Genomic DNA, 27,155 nt, shown 5'->3' with positions numbered 1-27,155 from the left:
CGCCACCACCATGTACGAAACCCGCCCTACCCTCCCAGAAAGGCCAACATGGAGGAGAACTAAGGCATCCCGGCCAACAGCCCCAGCTAGCAGCCAGTGGAATCATCGTGTGTGACCATGGAGAAACCCTCGGAAAATGTTCAGCAAGAGAGTCGGATGATCACTTCTATGTGTTATATATACATATGTTATATATACAACAAGTGGACTACCACTGGGTAGCAGTGAGAAGGATGGAGTAGAAGAGAAACAATCCAGAGTCAGTAAGACCGATTCACAAGACACAACGAAGCCCTTCACCAAGATGGAGACAGAGGCAGAACCCACAGAACATGGAGACCTGTTAGATGTGAGAGAAAACCAAGATAATCCCAAAGCTTCTGGTTTGGGAGATTGTGTAGAGATGATAATCTGGTGTTATTCCAATATAGATCAGGATGACAGGAGTAAGCACTGTCTTTGGGAGTGGAGGAGATGCAACATTAAAAAACAAACAAACAAACAAAACAAAAAAAGGAATGTACGTCTCCAGTGTGACAACATAAAGAACCTGAGCACTTTCCACACCAAGGATATCAGCTGGGAAACCTTCATACCATCAGAACTATTCAATGCCTAATGGCAGTAGGACAATTATCATAATGACAATGACATTCTTCTCAGAACCTGGCTTTTCTCCTTGGTATATCAGTCTAAAAATAAATGTGTTTTGGGAATATGTTGGATTATAAAAAAATAAATAGAACTGTTGAACAAATAAACAGAATGATTAGAACAACTGACCTTTCCTCTGCCCATCTCCCCTCTTCCTAGTACTAGACTCTACGAGTGAGGGTTTGCTCACAGCTTCTGGTACAACAACACACTAGAAAGCACTGTCAGAGAGGGTGCTCTCCCACCTGCTTCATCTCTCTTAGCCACTAGTGAAGCCTATACAAAATTCCCAGTAAGTGGGTTCATTTAATTGTTAGGATTGTTTTTGGCCCTTGGTCTCACTGTAAATAAATGTCACAGTGATAATGCTAGCTATCAAATCCTCAATAAGTCTTCCTCCCTCCCCTAGGCCCCCAGGAAATGTACTTCCCTTTGTCCATAGACTCTTCCTGAGTCTCCTGCTGGAAATTCATTAAGCGTCAACTACAGAAAACAGAGCCAAGGGGAGGAAGGTACAAGCTAATTGAACGGGACTCCTACTTCAGCTCATAAAAAAGTGACTCACTAAAATCCAGGAACAAGGCTCTGGCAGGAGCCAAAAAGTCCTCCGGGCTGGCTTTCAGCTTCGGGTGAAGCCACCTGAAACAAATCTTTCCAGAAACCCAGTGTCCTGGAAAGTCCTACCTTCCGTCTTCCTGAGGAAAACCCAAACCAAACCTCCAAATGGCTCCAGGCTCTCACCTGGTCTCAGCAGCCCTGCATGCTCTGGGCTTCACCACTATGCATTGCTGGCCTCATGTGCAAATGCTTTTACTGTTAACATTTTAGGATTTTATCATGTCAAATTTTCCTTACTGTTTTAAGATTTCTCAAAGTCACAGTGACCTCAGACTCTGTCCACAAAAACTGAGCCTTCAAGGACAGAAAATCTGCCCCGTTAGTTGGCTTTGCTGATCAACCACATGGTACCAAAGAAAGAGGCCAGGTTGGAAGTAGAGAGACCTGGTTCAAAGCTTAATGCACCTTTTACTACTAGACTCCAGCAAGTCACTTAACCACCCACAAGCCTTGATTTTCACACTTGTACAAAAGGAACAATAATATATACCTATTGCATTTACGTAGGTTATCCACTGAAGTAATTATCTGAATGTTTATTCATATGTATGAACTTCCACTAAGGATAAGCTATCTGAGTATAAGGACCATGTTTTTTAACCTTTGCATCTCACAGTACCTGGAACATAATAAACGCTCAAGAAACATTTAACAATTACAAATAAGGAAGAAATGCAAGAAAAGCACTAGACATACGAGATGCTAAATATACATCAGGTAACATGAAGATGCTATGACTTGCATAACAGAACTTGTAGCTCTGGGCTTCCAATGATTTCAGCTCCAGTGGCAGAATCCCCAGACACCATTTCCAGCAACAGTTCTCAGGACCAGGTTAGTTTGGTTGGTTGTACATCATGAACTGTCTGATATTACTAAGTCACTTGGATGGGTCAGGGAAAATAAATAAGGAAGCCATCATACCAATTTTTTGATCCCAGGCAGTCAAAAGCGAAAGCCCAAGGCCACCATTTTTTAAACTAAATTCCAAATAGCTGAGACAATGGTTTGAAATGACTATTGTGAAAAGAAAGCCCATCAGGTGTGACTCTCTCCCGTCCCCAGGTGCCATAATAATGATGCTAATGAAACATTCATTCCTAGGTATTAGGTAAGTTCAGTAACAGTCTGATGTGTAGCTAAAACTATTCAAGTAATTCAACACCAGATGAATACAACTGGTGATCAAACTAGGTTATCAGGACTTCATCTACTCATTCTCTTCGGCTAAAGAAATCTTTTTTTGAGTATCCATTCTGTGCCAGGCTCTGCACCATGCTCTTGGATTTCAAAGGGAAAAAACACAGAATCTTCCTATGAAGAATTCACTGTGTCGGATAATCACTGAGTAAGGCAACAATTAAAAACAAATAAACACGGGTATTAATGAGAAGTGCCACTGGGAGGCTATGCAATGATTCCTACATGCTCTCCAAGCTTCACACACACAGTCTCTTTAAAACTTGATGGCAGAGACAGTTCATAACTTTCACAAGAAAATCACTCTTTCTTATCATCTTACCTCCTTCTGAACCCAAAATGGTACTATACCCACCATAATCACGCCCCTTTTTCAGATCTGGCTCCACTGGACTTTTGGCCGCTTCCCCAAACCTTCTCACCACACTCTCAAAGGCTGACAATTTGCCAAGCGTGCAGATTTTAAACAGAATGTGCTACTGGCCTTATATGCCATTCTGAGAGGGGAGTTCCAAAGATGCTTGAGCAGCGGCAACTTAAACCATTGGATTAAGCTGAAAAGCCCCCCAGGGTGACTTTCTTGAAAACAGGCATTCTGGGACACTGGTTAAAATAGGAGGCATTTTATCTCTCATTACGCCACACACACTGCTCTCTTCTCGCTGGCCAAAAATTGGTAGGTTGAGAGAACGGACGTTCCATCACCCAGCTGTCTCCTTTAGCTCATCAGAACTGCAGACGAGGACGCAAGTCTTTGAGGCTATTTTTAATTCTAGGCTAAATTAATTTGGCGCAAAAGTAGCAGGACTCCCTTCCCTTGTAGGAAGTACTTCTGTTACTGTGAAGCTGGTACCTAAAATAGTCCACCCAGTGAAGAGCAGAATTAGCACGGGAAGTTTTTGTTGGGTTTGTTTCCCTGAAATAACTTCTCTATAAGGTTTCCGGTGGCATCACAGCACGTGAGGAAGGGTACCTGGGGGCGACATAGTGCAGGGCGTGCTCTCAGAACCTGGTACGGGGTTCCGCAGAGGTTTATCCACGGGGGATCCCACCACGACATGCAGAACATTGCCCCTCTCTCGCTGGTGTTCTTTTCTCAGGTCTTCTTGCAAATACATGTCACCTGAAGTTATGTGCCACTGGATAGCAGCATGTGGCAAGAGCTGTAACTCCCTCAAGCCAGCAGGAGAAACATGAAAATACTGGTCTACTTGTTTTTACAAGAAAATCTTAAAAAGAAATAAATCTTAAAATGTCACCCAATTTCACGAAGTTTTCCCTCATTCTTCCATTAGACGCTCTCTCTCCTTCCACAAACTCAACAGCATTTTATTCCACTTTTAGAGCAGCTATCATAGGCAACCTTACAGTACAATTATTCGCATGCTTGGCTCATCCTTGCCAGTAAGTGAGGGCATGGGGAGGGGAGGAACCGTCTTCACTTTTGTATCTTCACAGCATGAAGCCCTCAATACATACTTAATGATGAAATGGGATTTAGGAATTTAACGGAAAACAACTTCAAAGACCACTAAGTTCAACCGCCACATTTATAAATGAGAAAACCAAAGTCTAGAAAGGTTTTCAGTGACGCGGCAGGGCAGGATTCCCAGTGCAACTCCGGGACTCTTTTCATCTCACTCTGCTGAATTTTAAATGTCACTTTTTTGCGCCTGCACCTTGTACAAATCTCACTTTGCTTTGTCAATTCAGGAACATAAAAATCTTTTGGGTGTAACTGGGTTTGCTCACAAAACTGTCTGATTTCCATATTAAGTGTAAAAGTGCACGTTGAGAAAATAGGAGATTTGCTAATTAATCTTATCACTAGATTTATTTCAAATGTTTTGAGTTTTGTTATAAATGAAGCTTTGAAATGTTGAATTTTAAACATGTTAGCAGCCTTTTTTATTTGATCAGTTTCTAAGACACCAAAAAGAACTTGAAATAGGAGAATTCTCAAGATTGTAGTCAAGAGAAGAAAGCCATTTTGCTTTCTGGACATAGAGCCTTCCGCAGGGCCCAGCTTTGCACCGGACATTGCTTTTGCTTTGTAGCAATTTGTGCCATAAGTGCCATTTTTGGTTCTAAGTGTTTGCAGTCAATGCTCTCAGCTTCTTCAAATGGCTCAGGTTGATGGTCTTCACAGACTTGAAGATGTACCCAGATCAGAAGCAAGCTTCCCTACCTTTTAAGGAGTTAATTAATTTCTCCATTTGTGTCCTTCCAAACATTCTGGCAGGCGCCAGCTAACTTGTGACGCTGCCTCCGTGGACGCTGGCTGTCTCCCAGGTGAGGGACGGCGATGATCCAGGAAGTTATTTTGAAGTCACCTGAATTCTGTTCAATCGTATGGCTGAGAGAGGAGAAGTGCAAAGTACTACGTGAATAGTTTCTCCTCAGACAGGCCAGAGGCACTGGAGAAGATGTACACGGCAAATGGAAAGAGAATGGTTAAACAAAAACGTAAGGGACACTCTGGGTGCTTTAAGCCTTTTAACGGATCACCCCTTCCCCTTATACTTTCTCAAACGCCCACACGGCCAACACACAGAGCAAACCTTCCAAAGATTATGTTTAAACAATTGTTTACGATGTGTCATTTTATACATATCACTTAAGAAACTTCTCTCTCCCTACAACTTTACAGATTGAAAGGGTGTGTACGTGTGTACACTGTGGCTTTAAGAGCATGACTCAGATTGGTACGATTCTCTAAAAGCGCCACTTTACAGTTTTTCTCACTTAAGGAACAGAAAAAACTGAAAGTACGGAAGAAAAGGATTTAATGTGTTAATAAATATATACACCCTCATGTACACACAGGTACGTACTGGAAGGCCAAATACCCCATTTTCCCTCTAGCAGGGTGGGCTCCACAGAATTTAAGATGAAAGGAGATTGTTCTAAGAACAGGGAGGAGTTCCAAACTGAAGGACGAAGAGACTGGTGAGCTGAAATTCTACCAAGTGAAGGGAAGAAGTCTGAGGGGGAGCCAGCCCTGAAGAAGCCACCACCAGCCCTCTCCTAGTCCTCCTCAGCCCCTCACGGCCAAAGGAGGGAAGAGAAACCAGAGGGGCAGGCGATCAACGGCAGCCGACGAAATAACAGCACTTTCTTTTTTTTTTTTTGAGGAAGATTAGCCCTGAGCTAACATCTGCTGCCAATCCTCCTCTTTTCGCTGAGGAAGACTGGCCCTGAGCTAACATCCATGCCCATCTTCCTCTACTTTATATGTGGGACGCCTACCACAGCATGGTGTACCAAGCGGTGCCATGTCCACACTTGGGATCCGAACTGGTGAACCCTGGGCCCCAAGAAGTGGAACGTGCAAACTTAACCGCTGTGCCACCTGCGCAGGCCCCTAACAGCACTTTCAAAGAGCAAAGTCACAGTGACCACCCCCATGCCCCCAAGCCAAACAAGGTAATACTCCTGCTTCTACCATCCATGTCCTAGTTCATGTCTTAATGGCAGCGGGGGGCAGGGGGGGCAAGAGTGGGGCTATTGATCTGTTTTGTCTTATTTCTTTGTTGTCTTATAAAATCTCGGACGCAGGGCAGGGGTGCTGGGCAGAGCCCCAAGCTGCATTCTGGGGCCACACACCTGGAAACACAAATTCTGCACCCACTCAAAGTGCCATTCCAACACCAAGTGGGAAGAGTGTTGCTTGTTCTGTGAGCCAGGTACCCAGCAGCTCTCACCCCTTCTTTCCAGCTTCAGAGTCCCGGCTGCAAAAACTCACAGCATCAGTGAATGAGTTAACCTTTAATGTTAGGTTCTTTGCAAGTCTTTCATTTTCCTTTCTTCTCTACTCAATGTGCATGGGGTTGCACTTGGAGTCTCAGAAATCTTGGCTTTTCTCTCTAGACATGCTAGCAGAAAATGTCTGGCAATAGAACACTGCTCCTCCGGTGGGGCGGGGCGGGGAGGCTGAGAAACTGGCCTGATGATTTTCAGGGGGTCCTTCCACTGAACCCAGAAGTCCTTTCTCCTCCAAGCTTCCCTGCACTTCTGCATCCATTCAACTAGACTGTTTCTTGAGTCTTGAAGATTATCTTTGTTCAAGTATAACTGTATTCCCATCAGGTTATTGCAACCTGGGTACTGCTATTTTATTTTTCGGTACTTCTTTCCTTTCATCTTAAAGATGGCAGAGCAGGTGCAGTATTTGTAGATTTCACAGGGTTTGTCACTTCTTTCTCCCCATCTGTGAATGCTCTGGAGTCTGCTGAGCTCAATGAAGGCATTATTAAGCAGCACATGAACTGTGCATCTTAAATATTCGTCATGGTATGAAAAAAAAAGTCTTAATTTAAAAACTTTACATTTTCCGGGAAAAAAGCTTGGAGTAGGTTTTTTCTCTTAAATTATATTTCATTTTTCTTGATCCTTCCATTCTTTTAACTGGCCTTTCTCATGCCCTTTAGCACTTTTCTAAACATCTGAATAGAACTTTGAATGATTACACCAGGGGGTAGATATCAACGTGTTCCAGTGACAGCACAAGCAGACCGAGAACCTCTCCTCTCTCTTTCCCTTCACGGCCAATACCCTCGAGAGAGTCAACCTTAAACCTACTGGATACGCAAAGGACAACATGCGATCATTTATGCCTTCCCTCAATATGCCTCAGTCTCCTCATCTAGAAAATAAGGCTAACCTAGATAAATCTTTAACACCCTTTCCAGCTCTATAATTCTATGATTTTAAAACTTATTCAAAGAAGGATAAAATGAGAAAATCCTACCATCTCAGCTCAGCTCTGTGCCCTGATACCTTCATGCTTTTCCAACTTTCTCCCTGGTGCAGTTCCATTCGGGCATCTTACAGATTTGGAAAAAAAGAAGTAAGATCATCCTTCATATGGACAGAAGACACTTCTCCTGGCCTGGCTGCAGAACGCCCTAATCAAAGTCTCTTAATGCCAAGAACCAAAAGGCAAATTTTCACCTTGGAAGAGAATGCACAATCCTTTGTGAATCAGACAAGCAGGACTGGCTGATTCTTTGTACCTTTTTAATATCTCATGTACTTCCTTCTCTCTCATGTTAAAAAAAATTCATCTCTTATCTTCACTTTCAAGGATATTAAATTGTGAACCTCAGCATCTACAGCAAGTCAACACAGAATGAGAAGGAACAGAACTCAGCTGAACATCAGCTCACAGGTGTGCCTCCCATACTCTTTCACAGCAAGCTTTCTGCCTGGCTCTGGGCTCTATGAGTAAGGGGACCACAAAATCATCCCAAGAGGATAAAATTTCTAAATGTGAAAGAGGTTGCTAAACAACAGGCATTAATCAATCTACAGCAGGCATAAACCAAGTTACCTATCTGTGCATAATTATCAGAAGCTCACAGCGAATTCATAACAAAAATCACAGACCTGATGAGCAAGCTAGGAAGAAATCTCTAAATCAGCACCACTCTCTCCTGGATTTCCTCCTACTGCCCTGCCCTTCCTCTCCCATCTGATGTGCTGGAGTTCCTCAGAGCTCTCTCTTGGGCCCTAATCTCTTTCCTTCTGACTCTATACCCTCTCTCTAGGCAAGATGATCTACTCCTACGGCTTTAAAAAAGGAGAAAAGGGGCCTTTATCTTCAGGACACACCCCACTTCCAACCTCCACACCAACATGCACACACAACTGTCTTCTCAATGTCAGACTTCACAAACTGAACATATCCAAAGAGAAACCCTTGATCTGCCCTATCCCAAGATCCCAAATATGGTCTCCCTCCAGCAGCTCCATGGCCTTAAAGCACCTCCATCCATTCATGCATTTGGGCCAGAAACTTAGAAGTCCTTCTCAATATCCCCACCTCCCTGATCCCACAATGGCCAAGAACTGCTGATTCAGCTCCTAAATGTAACTTGAATGAGTTCACTCTGTCCATCCCCATTGCCTCCACCTACTCCAAGCTCCCATCATCTTGCCCTGGAGAGTAGGCACCTCTGTGCTGGTTCTCTATCCTTTGATATTGCCCCATGTTCACCTGTACATCAAGCCCACTTCCGACCCCAACCATTTCCTACAAGGCAACCAGAGGAACCTTCAGAAGATGCAAGCAGGATCACGTCATTCCTAGTTTAAAACCTTTCCCTGGGCCCCCACTGCTCCTAAGATTGTGTTCAAAATCCTTAACTAGATATCTGATGCCCAACCTGCTCAGTTTCTCTCATATGTTGAACTCCTTCCCACAGAGTTTTCTCACTTGCTCTTCTCTTTGTCTGAAAGAGTCTCTTACAGGGATCTTTATGTCCCAGTGCAAGCACGCGTGCACGCATGCATGCACACATGCGTGCGCGCGCACACACACACACACACACACACATTCCTTTTCTCCTGCCTATCTCCTACTTATTCCTGAAGCCTGGTTTAAATGACATTTCCTTGGGGAAGCTTTCTGATCACCCAGAGTAGGTCTCTTAGGTAAATGTGCTCAGAACACCTATAACCTATTTTAATTAGTGATATTTTAAGGTCTATCTTCCCCCATATTAAGTACTCAATAAAGAGTACTTAACCAAAAGAATGAAGATATGGAAGGAGGAAGGTGGAGGAAGAGAGGCAGGTCAGGAAAAAACTACTTAAACTCCTGTAGCCTGCCCACACTTCCTACCTATTCTTCATGGGGCAAAACAGGAAGAGATAGAAGAGAAGTGAGGAAAGATAAAATGGAAGGATGAAGTTGGGAATAATGAGCAAGGAGCTGAAAGGATCACCACATGATGCTTCAGGTCAACTTTCCAAAAAGTTGGTACTCTTCATTTGCATCTATTTTTATCTCTAAAATGCCCCAAGTGGAGAAAATATTCCAGAAAGAAAGGGAGTATGGCAAGGGTGGGGTGGATGACACTAACTAGGTTTTTTGTATACAGGCAAGTCCCTCAGCATTCATGGACTTTGGCTTCCTGGTCCATGAAGATTTAAAACAAGATGATCTCTGAGGTCCCCTCTGGCTCCCACATTCTGTGAGTCTTAGCGGGATGGTGGTGGCTCAGAGCTGTGGCACCCACTCTATGCTGCCACCACTAGCATTTTAACTGAAACATGGCACGCCCCTACACCAAGGGTGGAATGGTAAGTTCCTTCATTACATGTGTTAAAACAACGCAAAGCTCAGAGCTCACCATGAACACACCCGCTTCTGAGAAGGGAGGAATTCAGCCCTGCCTCCACAGCGAAAGCCACTCTGAGATCAAAGTTTCCAACGGAAATAAGTGCCAAAGGTAGGAATCACTTGAAGCACATAATGTCAGTATTAGTGACTAAAAGGATCCAGTAAAAGCAATTCAGAATAAAAATGTCTACTCTTCCAGGCTTCTCCTGCAAAAAATTTGTTTCAGTTAAAATATTATTTTCCCTGTAACAGCCCAAGTTTCTTTCCACTCGATATATTTTAGATTGGTATTTCCCCAGCCTCCTAATTCTCCCTCCCTTTTGCTGATCCCATTTTTCAGTAAACAAGAGATGCAACAGAGATGCTCAGTAGAGACAGGCAGAATTAGAAGACAAATAAATGAAATTGTGTGTTCACACATGGGCGGCTTAGGGATCATTTGTTCAGTGAAACAGATACTAAATTATTTAAATCAACAGTAGCATTTATAATACATAACGAAAAAGCAGCAAGGATCTCATGAAGCAAACTAGAAATAGTATGTTGCAATGACCAAGAGCAATGATGGTCCTATTAGTAAATAAACCATCAGGAATAAACTGAAGGGTAATCTATGTTCATTGTAAAATTTGTCAACATTTTCAGAAAAGAACCGCGTTGTGTTTGTGAAAGCTATTACTATAAATTTGGTGGATTTAGTTCATGTGACTGCCCAGAGTGAACAAGGGCAAGCTAACAAGAAATGCTTCTCAGATTCCTGAGTAGTCCTGCCAGGGCTCAAAAGGACTACACATCTGTTCATGAGTAAAAGCCAAAGTCGCATGAGACTAATTGCTAAGTCTTCCATTTAGAGTTTGCGCCAAAACAACAGTTGTACAGGCATTAAAAAAATACTAAACTCAGAAACCTGCATTAACATCAAATAATAGTTTCCAGACTACTTACATCAGTGTCGGGTCCCTTATCCGCACCCGGACAAGAAAAAGTAACAAATTCATGGCACCTCTTGTGGACCACAAAGCAGCAAACTGGTGGGGAGAAAAGAAAACTAAAATTAGAATAGTCTAGATTGAATAAACCAGCTTTTGTTTTCCAAACAGAGCTATGTGCTGTTAGAAATCAATTTAATTTCAATACAGACAGAATCTCAAATAGCACTCAGAAGACATTTCATTTGAGACTCAGCAACATTTGGTATTGATTGGAGTCATAGATAATAGAGTCACAAAAGGCCAACACCGACAGGGGCCAAGGAGACCTAAACCATAGTTCCTATTCTTTAATGTTGAGGGAGAGAGGGCCAGAGATTGTAAGGCAGTTCCCCAAGGTATAAACAGGAATCAAAATTTAAAGGACTTTTCACGGTCCTATACCAACACACACATGTATATAAATGTCTATAAATGTTACACCCTGTGGGTCAAATAAACTATAAAAAGAATAACTGAACATAAATAATATATGGCTATCCCTAAACTTGGGTTGCAGAAATTCCTCAGAATTCTGAACTTACGGAACTCATTAAGACGAAAACCCAGCCTACAGAAAACAGCCCTTTGAAATGAAAAGTCCGGGAACACCCTCACACCTTCTTGTATCTGCCTACTTGCCATAGTCGCTGTCACCAGTTGGGGGTCTTCTCACAAATCTACCAAAATCCACTACACAGCCAATATTTCCCAAACTCAACATGGTTTTGATAAATAATTCTGAAGATGAATCAATAAAAGAATTGTTAGAGAAATTAATAAGTAATCCCCTAAGAAATTTTTATGAACAGTAGTAATGTAGAAGATAAAAAACAATGACCTAGTTAGTCCTTCCTCAAAAGCTTGAAGTCTAGCTCCAAAGGGCTGAATCCACTACGCTATTGTTCTTTGTTGAATAACAACATGCTAAAAACAATACACCCTGAGAAAAACCAGGCAAGTCCCAAGTCTTCGCTGCAGAAGGAAGGCTAGAACTTCCCAGATTCTTGGCCCACATGCTCTTTTCTTCCCTCACCAACGATACTGGAACTCAATGCACATGTGTCAGTAGATGAAGCCAACTGAAGAGGGCCAGTCATCTCAGGGGATGGGATAGGATGGCAGGTTTGCTGAGAGCTGAGATCCCAAAAGGAGATCAAGTACTGAGCCCAGTATTAAGGGGATACTTAGAGCCCAATCAGAAGCCAAGTATTTCTGATAAGCGTTGGCAGCCACTGAAAGGTTTGAACAAGAGTAACACAGACAAAAGCAGTGCTTTAGAGGGGCAAATGGTGATGATAGGAAGAATTTAATGGAATAGATTTGGGCCATAAGGCCCAGTTAGAAGCCTCTTGTATAGTCTAGGAATGAAAGTAATTGCCCATCATTACTCAGTCTGCTCAGAAATGGAAGTAATAAACGCCAGAGAAATTGCAGAAGAACTGATGGGACTTGCCAACTGACCACAGATTTATTGAGCATCCTATTATGTGTCATTTTGATGGGTCCTTTCACATGCATTATCTAATTGAACCCTCATGACACTACTTCATATGCTTCAGCATCTACATTTTATGGAAGGGAAAACACTGTGCAAATCCCTAGCATCTAGTACGCTGTAAGAACACGATATTTGTGGACAGATGAGAGGATGGGAGAGCACAAATGGATAGATGGACAAAGAGACAAATGAGGGTCTTGCCTAAGTCACTCTCCTACTATGTAGTGCAGCCAGGCTCGTACTAAGATTTGCTTGACTCCATAGCCCCTTTTCCTTCCACTGTGTCATATCCATGTACAGGGGCAGAAAAGATATTAGAGGGGATGCCAAGATTTTGCACGAGTGACAGAAAAATAGTACATGACAAAAAGAGTTATGTATATACATAAATACACATACATATGAAGCCCAGAGGATGAAGATGTGGGTATGCCATGTCAGGGAAATAGGATAAGAGATAACTGTTTTCTTCTAAGGCAGTCATAATTCAATGTCACTGTAAAAGTACTTTTTTTTTTTTTTAAAGAAAATGTAGGCTTGGCATGAGCAGACAGAACTGGACAAAGGAGGGAACCATCCATAGGAAGGTGACACCAGAAGATCTTTTAAAGAGCATCCCTTTAGAAGCAGAGATGCCCTGTGTGAGGGGTTCTCCTTGGCTGCCTGCCACACTCACCACACCTGCCCACTGTGTACAATCGGGGTAGGAGAAAGTGACTGAAGTGATGGAGAAAAGAGCTGCCCAGGCAGAGCCAAACCCTGCAAAAGGCAGCACTTCACTCCTACAGGCCCTTAGGGCAGTGGCCTTTCCACTGTGTTTCTGCTAAAAGCATCTCCATTGCAACACTCTCCAAGGATAGATAATAAAGCAGTGCTGTGATGGCGCAAATTAATCTCATCTGCTTGCTCTCCCCAGGCACAAAGTCAACCATCATTTGCTGGAATTAGAAAGATAAATTACTAAAGGAAAAGGGTCACAGGAGCATTATTTCCTCATCATAGTTTATTATGGATATAGTGTTTTGAAGGGAAAATAAGCATTCTGATTCTCTACTTAATTGTTCAAACATTTGGGTCTTTTATCTTTTGTCTTCTGTTTTTTTCAAAACCATCTCTGCATTCAGGTGAACACTTAAGAAAACCTACATTTATCAAATCCCTTTGGAACGATAGTTTGTTTTCGGTATCTGTTCTTTCTAGCCCCATTTACCCATCAATGCAAGCGTAAATCTCCAGCTGGAAGTATTTCTATTGTACGCCTCAAAAAGTCTCTCACATCCAATTTTACCCTAGGAAGAACCAGGCCCTCACTGCACAGAATAATTTCCAAGAGCAGCAAAAAGTCCTATCTACCCCAAAATTACTTCCTCCCAACCTGCCGCAGCAGCCCCCTCTCCTCAAGCTTTCCATGAGAGTTGCACATCTAGAAGTGACTGGATTCATCCAAGAGGAGGTAGAGAGAAGGGTCATGTGTTTCCAGAGACACATTCATACATGTGAGTTATCTGAGGTATAAAGACCCTGTAGGCGTGTTCGAAGACCCACAATTCAGAACAAATGAAGAAAGAGAATGTGCCCATGCCTGGGTGACTCTAAAGAGACAGCCAGGTTACCCGCTCCCCTAACCCAGCCCCAGCAAGGGAGGCTTGGTGTTGGCTGACTCTGGCGGGATGCAGCACTTGCCTGGGAAAGGCTGTCCCAGAAAATTGAGCGAGGGCCAGAGATTCCAAAATCACTGATGGCTGGCCTTGATCCTTTGTTTCAAGTTCCAAACTAAACGGAGTAGTGCATATTTTGTAAGACAATATAATGCAAACAGTTGAGAAGTCTTGCTAATGTAGCTGAAGAATGAGGAAAAGACTGGCTTAATAAAACAAGAAAATGCGCTGGGGTTGACCTGGAGATGGATAGCACAGACTTTCCTCAAGCCAAAAATTAGGATCTATCATTTTTATCCTTTTTATTTGAAATTCTAGAGGTCTTCATCTCACCATCTTAAGTGGAACAAGGGGAACTGGGGAGGAGGGGGGAATAAGGTGGAGCCTGCCCCACACTACACTTTCCGCCAATAGTGGCCTGGCCTTAGCAGGGAGGATGGTAACCTTAAGACAGCAGCCACTCAGTTGGAAGAAGTGCAGACATGTGTCACGGCAGATTCCTCCTGCTCCATGGTTTGTCCTGAGCCTGAGCCCTTGGCCCTTAAACAAGCCTTTGCTTAAGCAAGCACAGGCTGGCCAATAAGACCCTGAGATGGAGCCTCATTTTCAATGACTTTAGGTTGCCTCTGCTTGTATAACCAAATGAGAGGTTTTAAAATATAAGGCTATCCTGCAGCTTAAAGTCACAAAGTAAATCTTCATTCACTTATTTTCTAAGTACTAAATTGCTCTCCTCTAATCCTCTATGTGATATGCTGATGCTGCCCAACAGTGAAGGATGACACATGAAATATACAAATCACGCTAAGCAAATGACGTGGGAGGACAAAAAACAATAAAAACCACAGGCCAGGCCAAATAATGATTTTTAATGTTAACTGGGTTTAAAATTGAGAATGTTCAGTCTACTGATCCACGTCACATGCTAATCTTACTTACGGAAGTTAAATAAATGGAAATTAAGGAGGGCTTTTGCCATCTGTCCAAAGGTATGTTTCAGAGACACAACAAATAACGGTCACCTACGTTTGGCTCAAGAACTCATAAAAATTTTCAAAAAGAATAGCGGTGTGTGGTAATGCTGCCATGTTGATATTAACAGTAGCTCTCTCTCATGCTTTGTAGTTTAAGATAAAAATGATAGATCCTAATTTTCAGCTTGAAGAAACCAGCAAAAACCAGCAAAGGGCAAACTGGAAGTCAAATACTCAGTGTGGGAGAGACAACACTCCCCTCTGACAATGTTTCCCTATGAATTTGATAAGAGCTGATGTAACTATAATGAGTCTTGACCCATTAGACACACATAGGGGACCTGAGAGTGCTTTGTTTCTGTGTCAATGTCATCATCACGCAGATGGATGAGTTGGGGCTCATGATACTGGACAATGTTTCCTAGAGAGACCTTGGGAAAATGGTAAACCAGAGACGTTTTCCATACTCCATTCACGCATAGAGCTTTACTAAAAAAGAGCCTGGTGAACTGATGCTACATGTTCAAAGGAATCAGCTGCAGCTAAGTGCTTCCTGCTCAGCACTGCAGGATCATCAATACAAACTCCTGCCTAGGAATGCCACCAACACTGACCACACACAAATCAAGTAGGTGCAGCAATGGCTCCAGCCTGAGAGAAAATTTCAGTTAAAGGTAATTAATCACCACTTCATACCCACTAGGAAGGCTATTCTTAAAAGAAAATATAAAATAACAACTGATGGTGAGGATGAGGAGAAATTGGAACCCTTACCCACTGCTTGGGAGAATGTAAAATAATGCAGTCGCTGTGGAAAACAGAATGGCCATTCTCAAAAACTTAAACACAGAATTATCATATGATACAGCAATTCCACTCCTACGTATATACCCAAAAGAACGGAAAGCAGGGACTCAAACAGATATCTGCACACCTACGCTCTTAGCAGCATTAGTCATAATAGTCAAAGATGGAAACAACCCAAATGTCCATCAACAGGTGAATGGATAAAGAAAATGTGGTGTATCCATACAACATAATATTACCCAGCCTTAAAAAGGAGGAAAATCTGACACATGCTACAACATGGAGGAACCTTGAAAACATTATGCTAAGTGAAATAAGCCAGACACAAAAAGACAAATATGGTATGATTTCACTTATTTGAGGTCCCTAGAGTAGTCGAATTCACAGAGACAAAGGAGAACACAGGTTTTTACCAGGGGCTGGGGGAAGAGGGGAATGAGGAGTTAGTGTTTAATGGGGACAGAGCTTCTCTTTGGGAAGATGAAAAGAGCTCCGGAGATGGATGGATGCATAACACTGTGAAGGTACTTGAGGCCACCTAACTGTACGCTTAAAAATGGTTAAAATAGTAAATTTTGTTATGTATATTTCACCACAATAAAACTAAGTAATTCATCAACTGCGAATGATATTTATGAAATTACAAACAAGAGGCACAGCCTTGTAGTCTTGCTTATGTGAATTTCCTACGATCATTCGTGTTCACAGTTGAGTTAGTCATAAAACCAAGAAAAAAATATTTGCTTCCATTGCACAAAATTCTAAATAAGGTCAGTACCAGAAGAGAGTTGGGACAGGGGAAAATTCAGACTTCAGAGCAAAGGATTCACTGGACCGTGGAAGATCAGAGATGAACTCCTCCAACCCTCACATCTCACTTGCGAACAATTAATGTCAACAATGATGATGGAAATGAGGACCTTCAGATGGCAGGCCTGGCTCTCCTACCAAATCCTTGGGACGCTTTGTCACTTAATCTATACGTAAAATGAGATTATCGCTATTTACACTTGACATGGACTGCCATGTTCATTGAGGGGAAAAATATATATACTGCTACGTATCACTTTCCATTTCTCCTTTAAAAATTAATTTCCCTTCCCTTCATCCTCAAGTCCACATCATTTCAAATTCAGGTCACAGTCATGTAAAATGGGACATATGCATAAAAATTCCCTGTTATCCAAAATTAGTATAGGGGAAAGTCATTATGTAACACATCCTGAATGCAAGGAAGAACCTACTAAAGGTAATAGTTTGGCTTTGGAACAGAAGACTGGTAGCTGAGCTTCCCTGAGTTCCTTTTTTTAAATACAGAAATAGTTGCCATCATGTGAGATGGTTTTAATTAAATTTTGCTTAGCTGGAAGGGATTAATGAAAGGTAACGTCACGTCAGAACACAACGAAATGAAAATCTCTAAGGCAAGGGAGCTGCTTTCAGCTTTGTAGGGAAAGTAATGAAAAACTGAGCTTATATTATATTTGCATGTTAAAAGAAAATTATTGGTTTCAGATTTGTAACAATGAAAACAGTCTTCTCATGGGATACACATTCAAGTTGTATGAAAACAAATCAAATCAATGTGCTTTATCACATATTATAAGGAATGCCATTCTTCAGGCAGTGCACTGATTCTGACTTAGAATTTGTGCACACACTCTTCCCAAAATCCCAGTATTCCCACTTCTACAGGCACCCTTCTCCCTGTCCCCAGGAAAATCATCTTTAACCTTTTCCTTGACTTCCTTTTCTCTAATGTCACCAAGTCCTACTGATGCTTCCTTTTTGCATTCCTTCCTGATTGGACGTGAGATAGATTTTGAAGAAAAAGCTGGAATACTGAATATGAGGTGTGAAGGAAAGAGAGTCAAAGATGGCCGCTAGGTTACTGGCTAGAGCAAAAGCTTTTGCCATCTTGCAACCAAGAGGGGAGGTTTAAAGTGAAACTGAGAGCAAGAAGACTAAGGAGAGAGAAAGGAAGAAACCAGATCTTGGTGTTGACATGGCACTCACCTCCAGACTTTTCAGGCATGGGAACCATCAAATACCTTTTAAAAAATTCATTTCCTTGATACATACCTTCATATATACCATATAATTTAATATATCTGGATACATAGGATCCTATCAGACATGCTTCTTGTGTGTGTATGCTGGTTTGAATTGAGTTTTCTATACTTGCAACTGAAAGAATCCTCAATGATAAAGAGAGAATTGGCAGGTTGTAAGAGACAAATGGAGGAGACCATGAGGTATGAAAGAATTAACCTGGACATAGGGACACCCAACCTGGGTAAGCTGTTCACGGGAATTACACAGGTGGAAGGAGAAGAGACGATTCTTTGTGTTGTTTAGCCAAGGGTTTCAGTTTTAGACAAGTTGAATATAACATGCTGGGGGGGGTCACCCAGATAGCTGCGTCAGGCAAGCAGGTGGAACTTCAGGGTGAGAGGTCACAAGACAGCTGGGAACTGCAGACCAAGTTTTGAGATACACCTGCATGGCTGACCAGCTGGAGGCAAGGTGGTGAATGAGAATGCCAAGCAGCAGGGGGAGTCCTGGGGACATCCGCATTTGCAGTTGACGGTGGAAAGAGGGAGGTGGTCTGGGAGGTGACAGGAGAGAGTTAGGAGAGAGCTGGAAAGCAAGAACTTCAAGGATGGTCAGGCAATCACCAGTATAGATGGTTTCCCCAGGGCCAGGTAGAAAAGATGAGATTTGATGATTACTGGCCCATTATGGCCCCAAAGCCACACACTTGGAAGAATGTAGATAATGACAGCAACACATATGCCAATAGGTAATTGCTAACCTGTCTCCCCCTTTTTTTTCTTTTTTTTCTTATTTCAACTTATTCCCAAGTTCTTCAACTCAGAACTGAAATAGAATAGACTTTTCTGACACCAACTATCAATATACGGTAATAAAATCTTAATACCTTAAGTAACTATAGTATAAAGGTCTAACTGTTTTATGGAAAAAAAAAAATCCCTTAAATGTAAGTACATAATCATGTGAACGTGTTTGAAGAGAAATCCTAAGGTTTGGTTTTTAAGCTCAGATACTGCAGTGTTTCAGTGCTGATTTCAAAATCATCTAAAGAATCCAATTTTGCTTGTAAGCTCATAAGGGCATGGAGCCTTTCAAACTTGACAATATGAACTCCATGAACACCCACAACCAAATGTGCATTTGGGGTTTCCTCATTTTGACCCTTAAAAAAAATATATTGCACACACTCAACACAAGGATTCATCAAGCCTACAATACCAGACTTTTCTCTGCAATATGTCTTTAAAGACTTCATTCTTTTAGAGCAGTTTTAGGTTCACCACAAAATTGAATGGAAGGTATAGAGATGTCCCATACACACCCTGTCCCCATACATGCACAGCCTCCCCCACTGTCAACATCTGCACCAGAGTGGTACCTTTGTTACAGCTGATGAACCTGCATTGACACATCATAATCACCCAAAGTCCATAGTTTACATTAGGGTTTGCCCTCACTGCAGTATTTTTTTTTTTTTTAAGGAAAATTAGCCCTGAGCTAACATCTGCCACCAATCCTCCTCTTTTTGCTGAAGAAGATTGGCCTTGAGCTAACATCCATACCCATCTTCCTCTACTCTATGTGTGGGACACCTGCCACAGCATGTCTTGACAAGCAGTGCATAGGTCTGCGCCACGATCTGAACCGGTGAACCCCAGGCCACTGAGCGCACAAACCCAACTGCTATGCTAGCGGGCCGGCTCCCCACTGCAATATTTTTAAGTCTTTTATTTTTCAGTCTGGAATAACTTAAACTGGGGTTTGTGAGAGGCTTGCAATGAATTAAGGTTGAAGTGGGCTCCAGAACCACATACTGTGCCTTCTCTCCCCCGCTTCCAGTCTAAAACCTCCTTACTCTGGTGGAACAGGACCTGTTTCCTTTGCTCCAAGGTAACTCACGTCTACGAGCATAGGTCTGCCTACAGTATAGACACCTGAGATTGTGCTTTCTTCCAGAAAATGCATGCCACCTGTTTAAAAGCATCCCAACTCTTCCCCAGAATGGCAAGCAAAAGAAATCACAGCTCCAGAATTCTAGGAGGATGGAAGGTGGTAAAAACACTTGATGCAAAGGAAGAGTGAATTCCCACAGTGTAGATGAAACCTCTAGCGTATAACTTAATTCTAACCAGCCTGTGGCACAAGTACTCAGCAGGGATAAACCTACTTCGTAGTAGGGTTGCAAAAATCCTACACTGGGACTTAAGTGTCGGAAGAAATATTCTGGAGACTGCAAGAGGCAATGTAATTACCTGAGAGTCTCTTTTTTTCTCTTTTCTGTCTCTATAGCTAAATGTGTATGTTTCTGAGTATGTCTATGCATCTTTCTGTGCAAGGCTTTTGGGGGAACATCATTCACTCTCTTACTCAATAATTCAGCAAATATTTATTCAACATCTACTATACACCCATATTCTGCAAGGTATGAAGGTAAAGGGGTGGCCAAAACACAGTTTGTGCCCTTGGTGGGCTCAGGGTCTATTTAAGGAGAAAAACACGTCAAGGAGAACGTCTCTCTCACATCTTCTCTCTCTCTATTCCGCCATCCCTTCACCCCCCTTTATCTCCCACTTTTTCTCCTTTAACTAGTTATAATGTACAAACCAGGATATGTTTTGTAATATTGATTATTGAATAGTTTTAGCTCTTTCTTCATTTTAATAGTGATGAAGTATGGCAGCCTGCCTTTTTCTGCCTTAAAAAAATTATATAAGTGAAATTACATAATGTCTGCAATTTGCTTTAGCAGACTCTCACAAGAAAAAAAGGTGGCAAGAGGAGAGATGAAACAAGATTGGTAAAAGATCAATTCTCAAAGCTGCACGATGGGTGTATGGTTTTTATCATTAACTGTTCTTGCTACTTTTGTAGATATTTGGAAAGGTACATGATAAAAAGGTGAAAGAAATAAGTTACTGGGTTTTTACAAATGTGGTCAAACTCTTTCTCCCTCGTCATTAAGAAACTATTATCTCAGTATTTAAAAAGAGTTGGTCAGGAAAATCAGCAGAGACTTGAAAAATAATTTTCTTTTATAACAAGTATGTCAAGAACAATCCCACAATTCTTTCATATGATAGAATTTATGATCTTGCAACAGTTGTCTTTCTACTTAGTCTCTGAAGCACATTCAGTGTAATTTATTATTTCTACTCATCTCTCCTATTCAGAATTGCCCAGTGAAAATGTCTGTCATCTGATCATTTCAGGTGTTAGCCATACTGTTACAGGTTGAATGTTGCCCCCTAAATTCCTATGTTGAAGTCCTAACCAGCAGTACCTCAGATCATGAAATTATTTGGAAATGAAGTTTTTGTAGATTTAATTAGTTAAGATGAGGTCACAATGACTTAGGGTGAGCCCCTAATCTGATGTCCTCATAAAAAGGGGAAATCTGGACAGACACACAAGAATGTCCTGAAGATGAAGGCAAAACTCAGGGTGATGCTTCCACAAGCCAAAGAAAGCCCCTGACTGCAGCAAATCACCAGACAAGGGGAGATTCATGGAGCAGCTTCTCCCGCCCAGCCCTCAGGAGGAACCAACCCTGCCAACACCTTGATCTTGCACTTCCAACCTCCAGAACCGGGAGACAAACTTCCGCTGTTTCAGCCGCCTAGTTTGTGGTACGTTGTTCTGGCAGCCTAGCAAACTAACATACACACCCCCAGGCAGTTTTTAGAAAGTAAATTACTCAATAAATGAGAATTTTAATCAGAGGTAGGGGTGGCTGTGGGTGTGTGGTCAAGAAAACAGCAACACTCCGCTTCTCAAATGGAACCCAGGTTGCTAAGAGAAAGTAGAAGTCTAGAGTGTCAAGGTAAAGCTTTGGACATAAATCAACTTCGGGTCTCAACTAAGAGATATGAACAAGAGCAAGCAGTAAGAGCTTCTAGGCATTCTTCCCCAATACTTCCATGAGACAGCACATCTGTGTCCATAAAATCCACCTTCATCACCCATGAAGACTGAGGACAACTTTAAGTCCAAAGCAGCAACGAACAATTAACAAACTAATGAATCAGGGTTCTGTTTCCACTCCCACAAGGAAAAACAAGGGCCCACAAAGATTATGAGTGACCATAAGCAAAAAAATTATTTAAACCTAAATTGCTGATATGGAATGGAAATTGTGAACTTCAAAAATATCTGGGGCATTTATATAGACTCATTTACTCACAATTATAAATGAGTTTAATAAAGTCAGAACTCTTTAAGAGTTCAATACAAAGGTGTAATCAGAAGCCCAAAATTAAAATCATTGGCTTTTTGGGTATATGTCCTGCTTGATATACTAGCTAGTATTTACAATCAAAATCCTAACAGCGACCACGTTTGCATGATGCTGCTGATTATACAAAGTACCTTCTTGGTCTTTAGTGGTGAGATAACGTAGGTTCCCACACAAGTGTAAAACCACCCAGAAGACAAACACTTGAAATCCTCAAGGGACCAAGAGCTCAGGGAAGCACGCTTTGGCCCGCACCTTTATGAAGGAATTACTAACTGAAAAGGCAGTCAGCATCGCTGCGAGTCTGAGAATAGAAACAGAGGAGACTTCAGTAGAAAGAATCTACTGTAGTGGTTTTCAAACTGTGCTCTCTGGAGGACTTTGGAGGACTGGGTGGGTGAGATTCAGGTCGTGACTCTTTCCTGCCTCTGTTCTTCTTTGGTCTAATCCTAGGCTACAGTCCTATTCTTAAGCCAAAGTTTTGATATCCCAGCAGTCTCACAAAGAGTCGACACCCTGAGCACATACTTGTTCAGTAAACAAGCCACTTGGTTACAGCTGAAGGTCAGAGCAAAACCAAGAACCATGTCTATCTCTCCGGTATTTGTAATTTCATAATTTATATCCAATCCACTTTCAAAATAAAATTGCATGTTTGTCCATTTGGCCACTCCTTCCACAAATACCCAGGAAGCTCTCAGTAGAAAGCCAGGAGGGCTGGCAGGCACGGGAGGACTCTGGGTTTAATAATGCACAATCCACTGGGGGCATCTGCTTAAACGAGATAGTAGAAGCCACCTGGGCAGAGATGGTGGAAATGCTGAATGCAATTTCAAGATAGATGGTGTGCTTGAGCGGTGAGAAGAGGAATCAGCAAAAGAGCAGAGACAGACCTAGGAGAGATGCAAGCAGACGGCCAGAAGCCCTGAAATCTGAAAGGTGGGAGCGTTTCAAGAAGGAGGAAGTTTTCAATAGTGTTACTCTCACAAGAAGTCAGCAAGTCTACTAGATCAGAGACCGGAGGATCACTGTCATACCCAGGTCATGGTTTTGGTAATGGAAAAAAAGACAAAGAAAATATAGGGGATGGCAGGAAAGCTGTTAGTAAAAAAAAAAAAACACACAGGCATTCAGTTTAATTCAGTTCTGGTTAACAAATATTTACTGAGCAAAAGCTACACTCCAGATATGGCACTAAGCCTTGGTAACTGTAAGATCAATAAGACTCAGGTGCCTCCAAGAGCTTTGAGTCTAATTTGGGAGAGAAAGTCACAACTAGATACAGTCATGTATGTAAAGATGTTTCGGTCAACAAAGGACCACATGTACGATGGTGGTCCCATAAGATTAGTACCTTATAGCCTACGTGTATAGTAGGCTGCACCGTTTGGGTTTGTGTAAGTCCACTCTATGATGTTCACACAATGGCATCACCTGACGACGCATTTCTTAGACTATATCCCCATCATTAAGCGAGATGTGACTGCAATTTCAAGATCATGAAGTAAAATCTTCTCATTATGGGCTGTGAGCACGTGGAGAAGGGCTCTTCTCTCAGCCTCAGGTTCATGGAGGACTTGTGGCAGAAATGGTGCTGCTGCCAGGGCTGAAAAGGACAAAAGATCAAGGGACTTTTTCCCCACCAGTCATCGGATAGAGTTTTCAATAAAATCTATGTAAAATTATGAAAATAGGCATGGGCCACCTCCTGCAAACTACAGAGACAGGTAGTGGGGTCAGAGGAAAATAAAGCAATGATGGAAAGGAATGTGATTCATATCAACCAAGAAAATATTACTCCTGGTCATGGTTCACAGAAGGAAATTATGAAGTTGTGCCAAATATTTTAGTCAACACTCGTTTCAGAATCCAGTGTTCTATTTTTTTTGTTTGTTTGTTTCAGCCACATAATTACAAAGCTCCAGGGGGTAAGTTAGGGAAAAAAGTGTTTCATATTTAATGTTCTGGCTTGGCTGTGATTTCACTCAAAGTTGGAATAGGGGTGGGCACTGTCTCAAAATTGAAAGAAAGATGTTAAAGTTCAGTTAGAAACACAGGGCATAATGAAAGGAAACATGAACAGCCTTCCTTCTGGAATTAGAGGGTCACCACAGCGCAGTGGTGATTTTTAATTCTTAGGGATAAATACATACAGCAAGCTTCCATAAATAAAATGCTTTCACTTTCTTGAGATTGGGTGGAGCTTATGCAACAAAATCTGTTCACATTACTATGTAAATTTTTACCCAAGGAGCATTTCCATCAGCTTATCTTGGAGGACAATTCAAAAGAAGTCATGATACACTAATTACTTCTTCTTTATCAAGTATGCTGGGAACTAATAAAGCACCAGGGACGTGGAACACAACATGATTACAAAGCAATGAGGCCAGAAGTTTCCAAAAAAGAATTCGAAGGTGTCCAAGGGATTCCAATGCCCATGGGTAAGAGCGATGAGCAACCTGGGAAAGACCTAAGACGAGGGGACCAGAGAAGGTTCCGTACAAATAAGGACATTAGGCAGAGAGAGAAGCAGAAAAGCAATGAAAATTCAAAACAAAGCAAAGACCCACAACCTTACAAAACTAATATATTACATTTCCAAATCGCATGCCAGAAAATATAAGGCAAAGTAAATTTTAAAATAAATGACAAACTGTTCTCCAGGATTTTAAGACCAAAGTGCTTTTTAATCTACAGCTATACATGACGCTTCAGAAAACCTACATTTGACAATCACGATGTAAAGCTATTTCTTGATTTTAAAAGATGCATACCACTGTTTGTGCATGGGGACGAGTCTGCAAGGCAACCAAAGGCATTGTGTCTGGGATGATTTAATTTTACTTTTCTTTTTGTTTACCCATATTTATTCTAATTTTTCAACCATTAATGTATTAAGTAACTAATATAACTTTAAAGATGACATTCACAGTAACAAGCTGCAAGATTCTAAGGTGCTTTTTGAATCATCATCAGAAAAAATTAGTTTTAGCACATATTTAGAATTAAATTTGTCCTGTTATATTGTAAGTCTCCCAGGTATTTAATACAATTCCATGACTCATGGTGCTGGGTGCTCAGCCATGGGTCCACACAGAAATTAGATGACACAACTCGGAAATGCTCGAGGACAGTGACTGAGACAAGCACAGGGACCAGAAAAACAATGCAACAAAACAAAACAAAAATGTGATAACATCTCACTGTTGTCTGCTTACAAACTTTCGGTTTCATGGGGTTCCAAAATAATTTGGAACTAGTGACTAGACTGAGGGAAGAGAAAAGTGGAGGATTTTCAAATGAAGAAGACCTAAGTAAAGACAGAATCCAGCTGACAAAGAAATCAATGAATGACTAGAGGAAACAAGGCAAGCCTGGGCCTCAGGCAGCTGTAGCCTGCACAGGCCAGGAAGAGGATAGAGCCTCCGCTTTGCTTCCCATAGAGAATCCAAACGGCCACCTCTTCCAGACTGACAAGTACCAGGACGAGAGGCAGTGCCTCTCACCACCTCCTTCCCAGGCCCTCCTCTCCCCACCCGACGGCCAGGCCAGGTGTTGACAGAGCCTTGGCTCAGATGATCTAGCCCAGGCAGTGCCTGGCTGGTGTTCTCTCACAGCCTCCCTGTGAGCCCAGGGCCTCCCCTAAATCAGGCATGTCAGGAAGCCTGGACAGGACACAGGGGAGGAGGGGCTAGGGTGCAGAGAGGCATTCCTTTCAGGCTTCATCAATGGCAATCAGAGCCTCTGGTTCCACAACGTGTGAGGGCACTCAATTCCGTGGACAGTAATCAATACCTACAAGGTATAAATACCCGGATCCAGGACAGACCTTCCAACAAGTAGATGAGATAAAATGTACCCACTTAGATGTGAGCTGAGAGGAAGACTGGATTATGAGAGGTGAAGATAACAAGCTTTATCTTCTAGACCTGGCTGAGCCCACACAAGGCAAGTTTCCCAAATGGGCAGAAAATGGGCAACTGAGAAAGACAGTACACAACCCGGCTGACCAGAAAACCCAAAGAAAAATCCAAAGCTAGACCAGGAAGATTCCACAAGCTGTACCCTATGAAGATGACATCGAGTAATAAAGATAATTCAAATTCCCACACCTGGCCTTAAAATTACAGAAATGCAGAGTGGAGAAAGAGATAGATCAACTACAGATGAAAAGACGACAGCATTTTTAATTGATCCAATTAACAATGTGGTATGGCTGCCAAAAGAGCTACTAGGAGAAGAGGCTGTATTAACTGATGTATATTATCTAGAATGGAGGAGGTGGGAGTTCCAAACGACAATTCCTTACTTATTCCTCCTGAGACATGATTCAGGTTCCAAGGCCCCTCATTATTGTGGTTGCAGTCTCTCTTTGGTTTAGGTGGTCTAAAGACAAGATGGTGGGACTCAGAACCACATCCTAAGAGGAATGGGAGATCCACCTGAAAGGGAAGACACAGCCTGCAAGAGAGCCATCTGCAAGTATTTGAAGGTCTGGTATTTGCAGGGAAGACTAAGCTTGTTCTGTTTGTCGCTAAAGGATGGAAACCCTATAGGACCAAAGAGTGGAAGTTACAGGGTATCAGATTTCAGCTAACCGTAAGGAAGGATGATGAAAGGGCTCTCTGAAAAGGAAGGCGGCTCACGGGAGTCCTGAGTGGTCACCAGAGCTGGCTGTTCAGGCAGAGCCTGGAAAACTGCTCCGTGTGAACACGGGGAAAGTGGTTGGATACTCTGTATGACCCGGATTACAGGCTAACATTAAAGTTTGTATATCCACTCCGCAATTCTAAAACAACCAAATTCAACCAAAGCAGCTAACTGCAATAGTGCTATTTAGAAAACATTTCAGTCACTATTAACCATTTCTTTAAGTTGAAAGAAATGAACATCTGGTATAAAACACATCTAAAGAGGACCCTTTGGGGGGGAAAAAAAAGCTCTCCTTTCAGGCACGTGACAATACCTTTGGCACACTTTAAAGGTAGAATGTGGATCTGGAAGCTGCAAGCTTGGTCCTTTTCCATCTGACTCATTACAGCTATTAAATGCACACTGTAGCCTCAGTACACTGCCACCCTCAGCCATTTCTAAAGAGTGTCCTTTTCCTGTCTGCAGAGCAACAGCAGTGTTTCAACTGGACTCACTCCTCCACTGATTACATGTGTGCTGACACAATCCTCCCTGGGCATCAGGCAGGACAGCCGCATTGCCAGGATCCCAGGGCCCCACCCATTTCTAAAGCTCTCACACTACACAAGGAAACAGACAATGGCACTGGAGACTTTTGATAACATCAATAGCGAAATTGGTGTTATTTTTTTCCAATCTAGGTGAGTTGCTACAGAAGGATCACTAAA

The 27,155-nt window shown here is 42.1% G+C and overlaps 1 protein-coding gene across 3 annotated transcripts in view; it reads right to left on the bottom strand.

Moving 5' to 3' along the window:
- PRKCA (protein kinase C alpha) overlaps positions 1–27,155 on the bottom strand; it is a 405,935-nt gene that overhangs the window by 240,926 nt on the left and 137,854 nt on the right. For 2 of the 3 annotated variants that reach the window (XM_070560196.1, XM_070560194.1), the window contains exon 3: positions 10,544–10,626. The exons of the other annotated variant lie outside the window; for it this stretch is intronic. In XM_070560196.1, coding sequence (XP_070416297.1) covers positions 10,544–10,626 — 83 coding nt within the window. The remainder of the gene's footprint in view (positions 1–10,543; positions 10,627–27,155) is intronic. 3 annotated transcript variants of the gene reach the window in all.

The sequence above is a fragment of the Equus przewalskii genome, chromosome 10 (assembly GCF_037783145.1).
Source record: "Equus przewalskii isolate Varuska chromosome 10, EquPr2, whole genome shotgun sequence".
Taxonomy (NCBI): domain Eukaryota; kingdom Metazoa; phylum Chordata; class Mammalia; order Perissodactyla; family Equidae; genus Equus; species Equus przewalskii.
The sequence above is the reverse complement of the archived record's forward strand: the minus strand, read 5'-3'. Positions and strand labels throughout refer to the sequence as shown.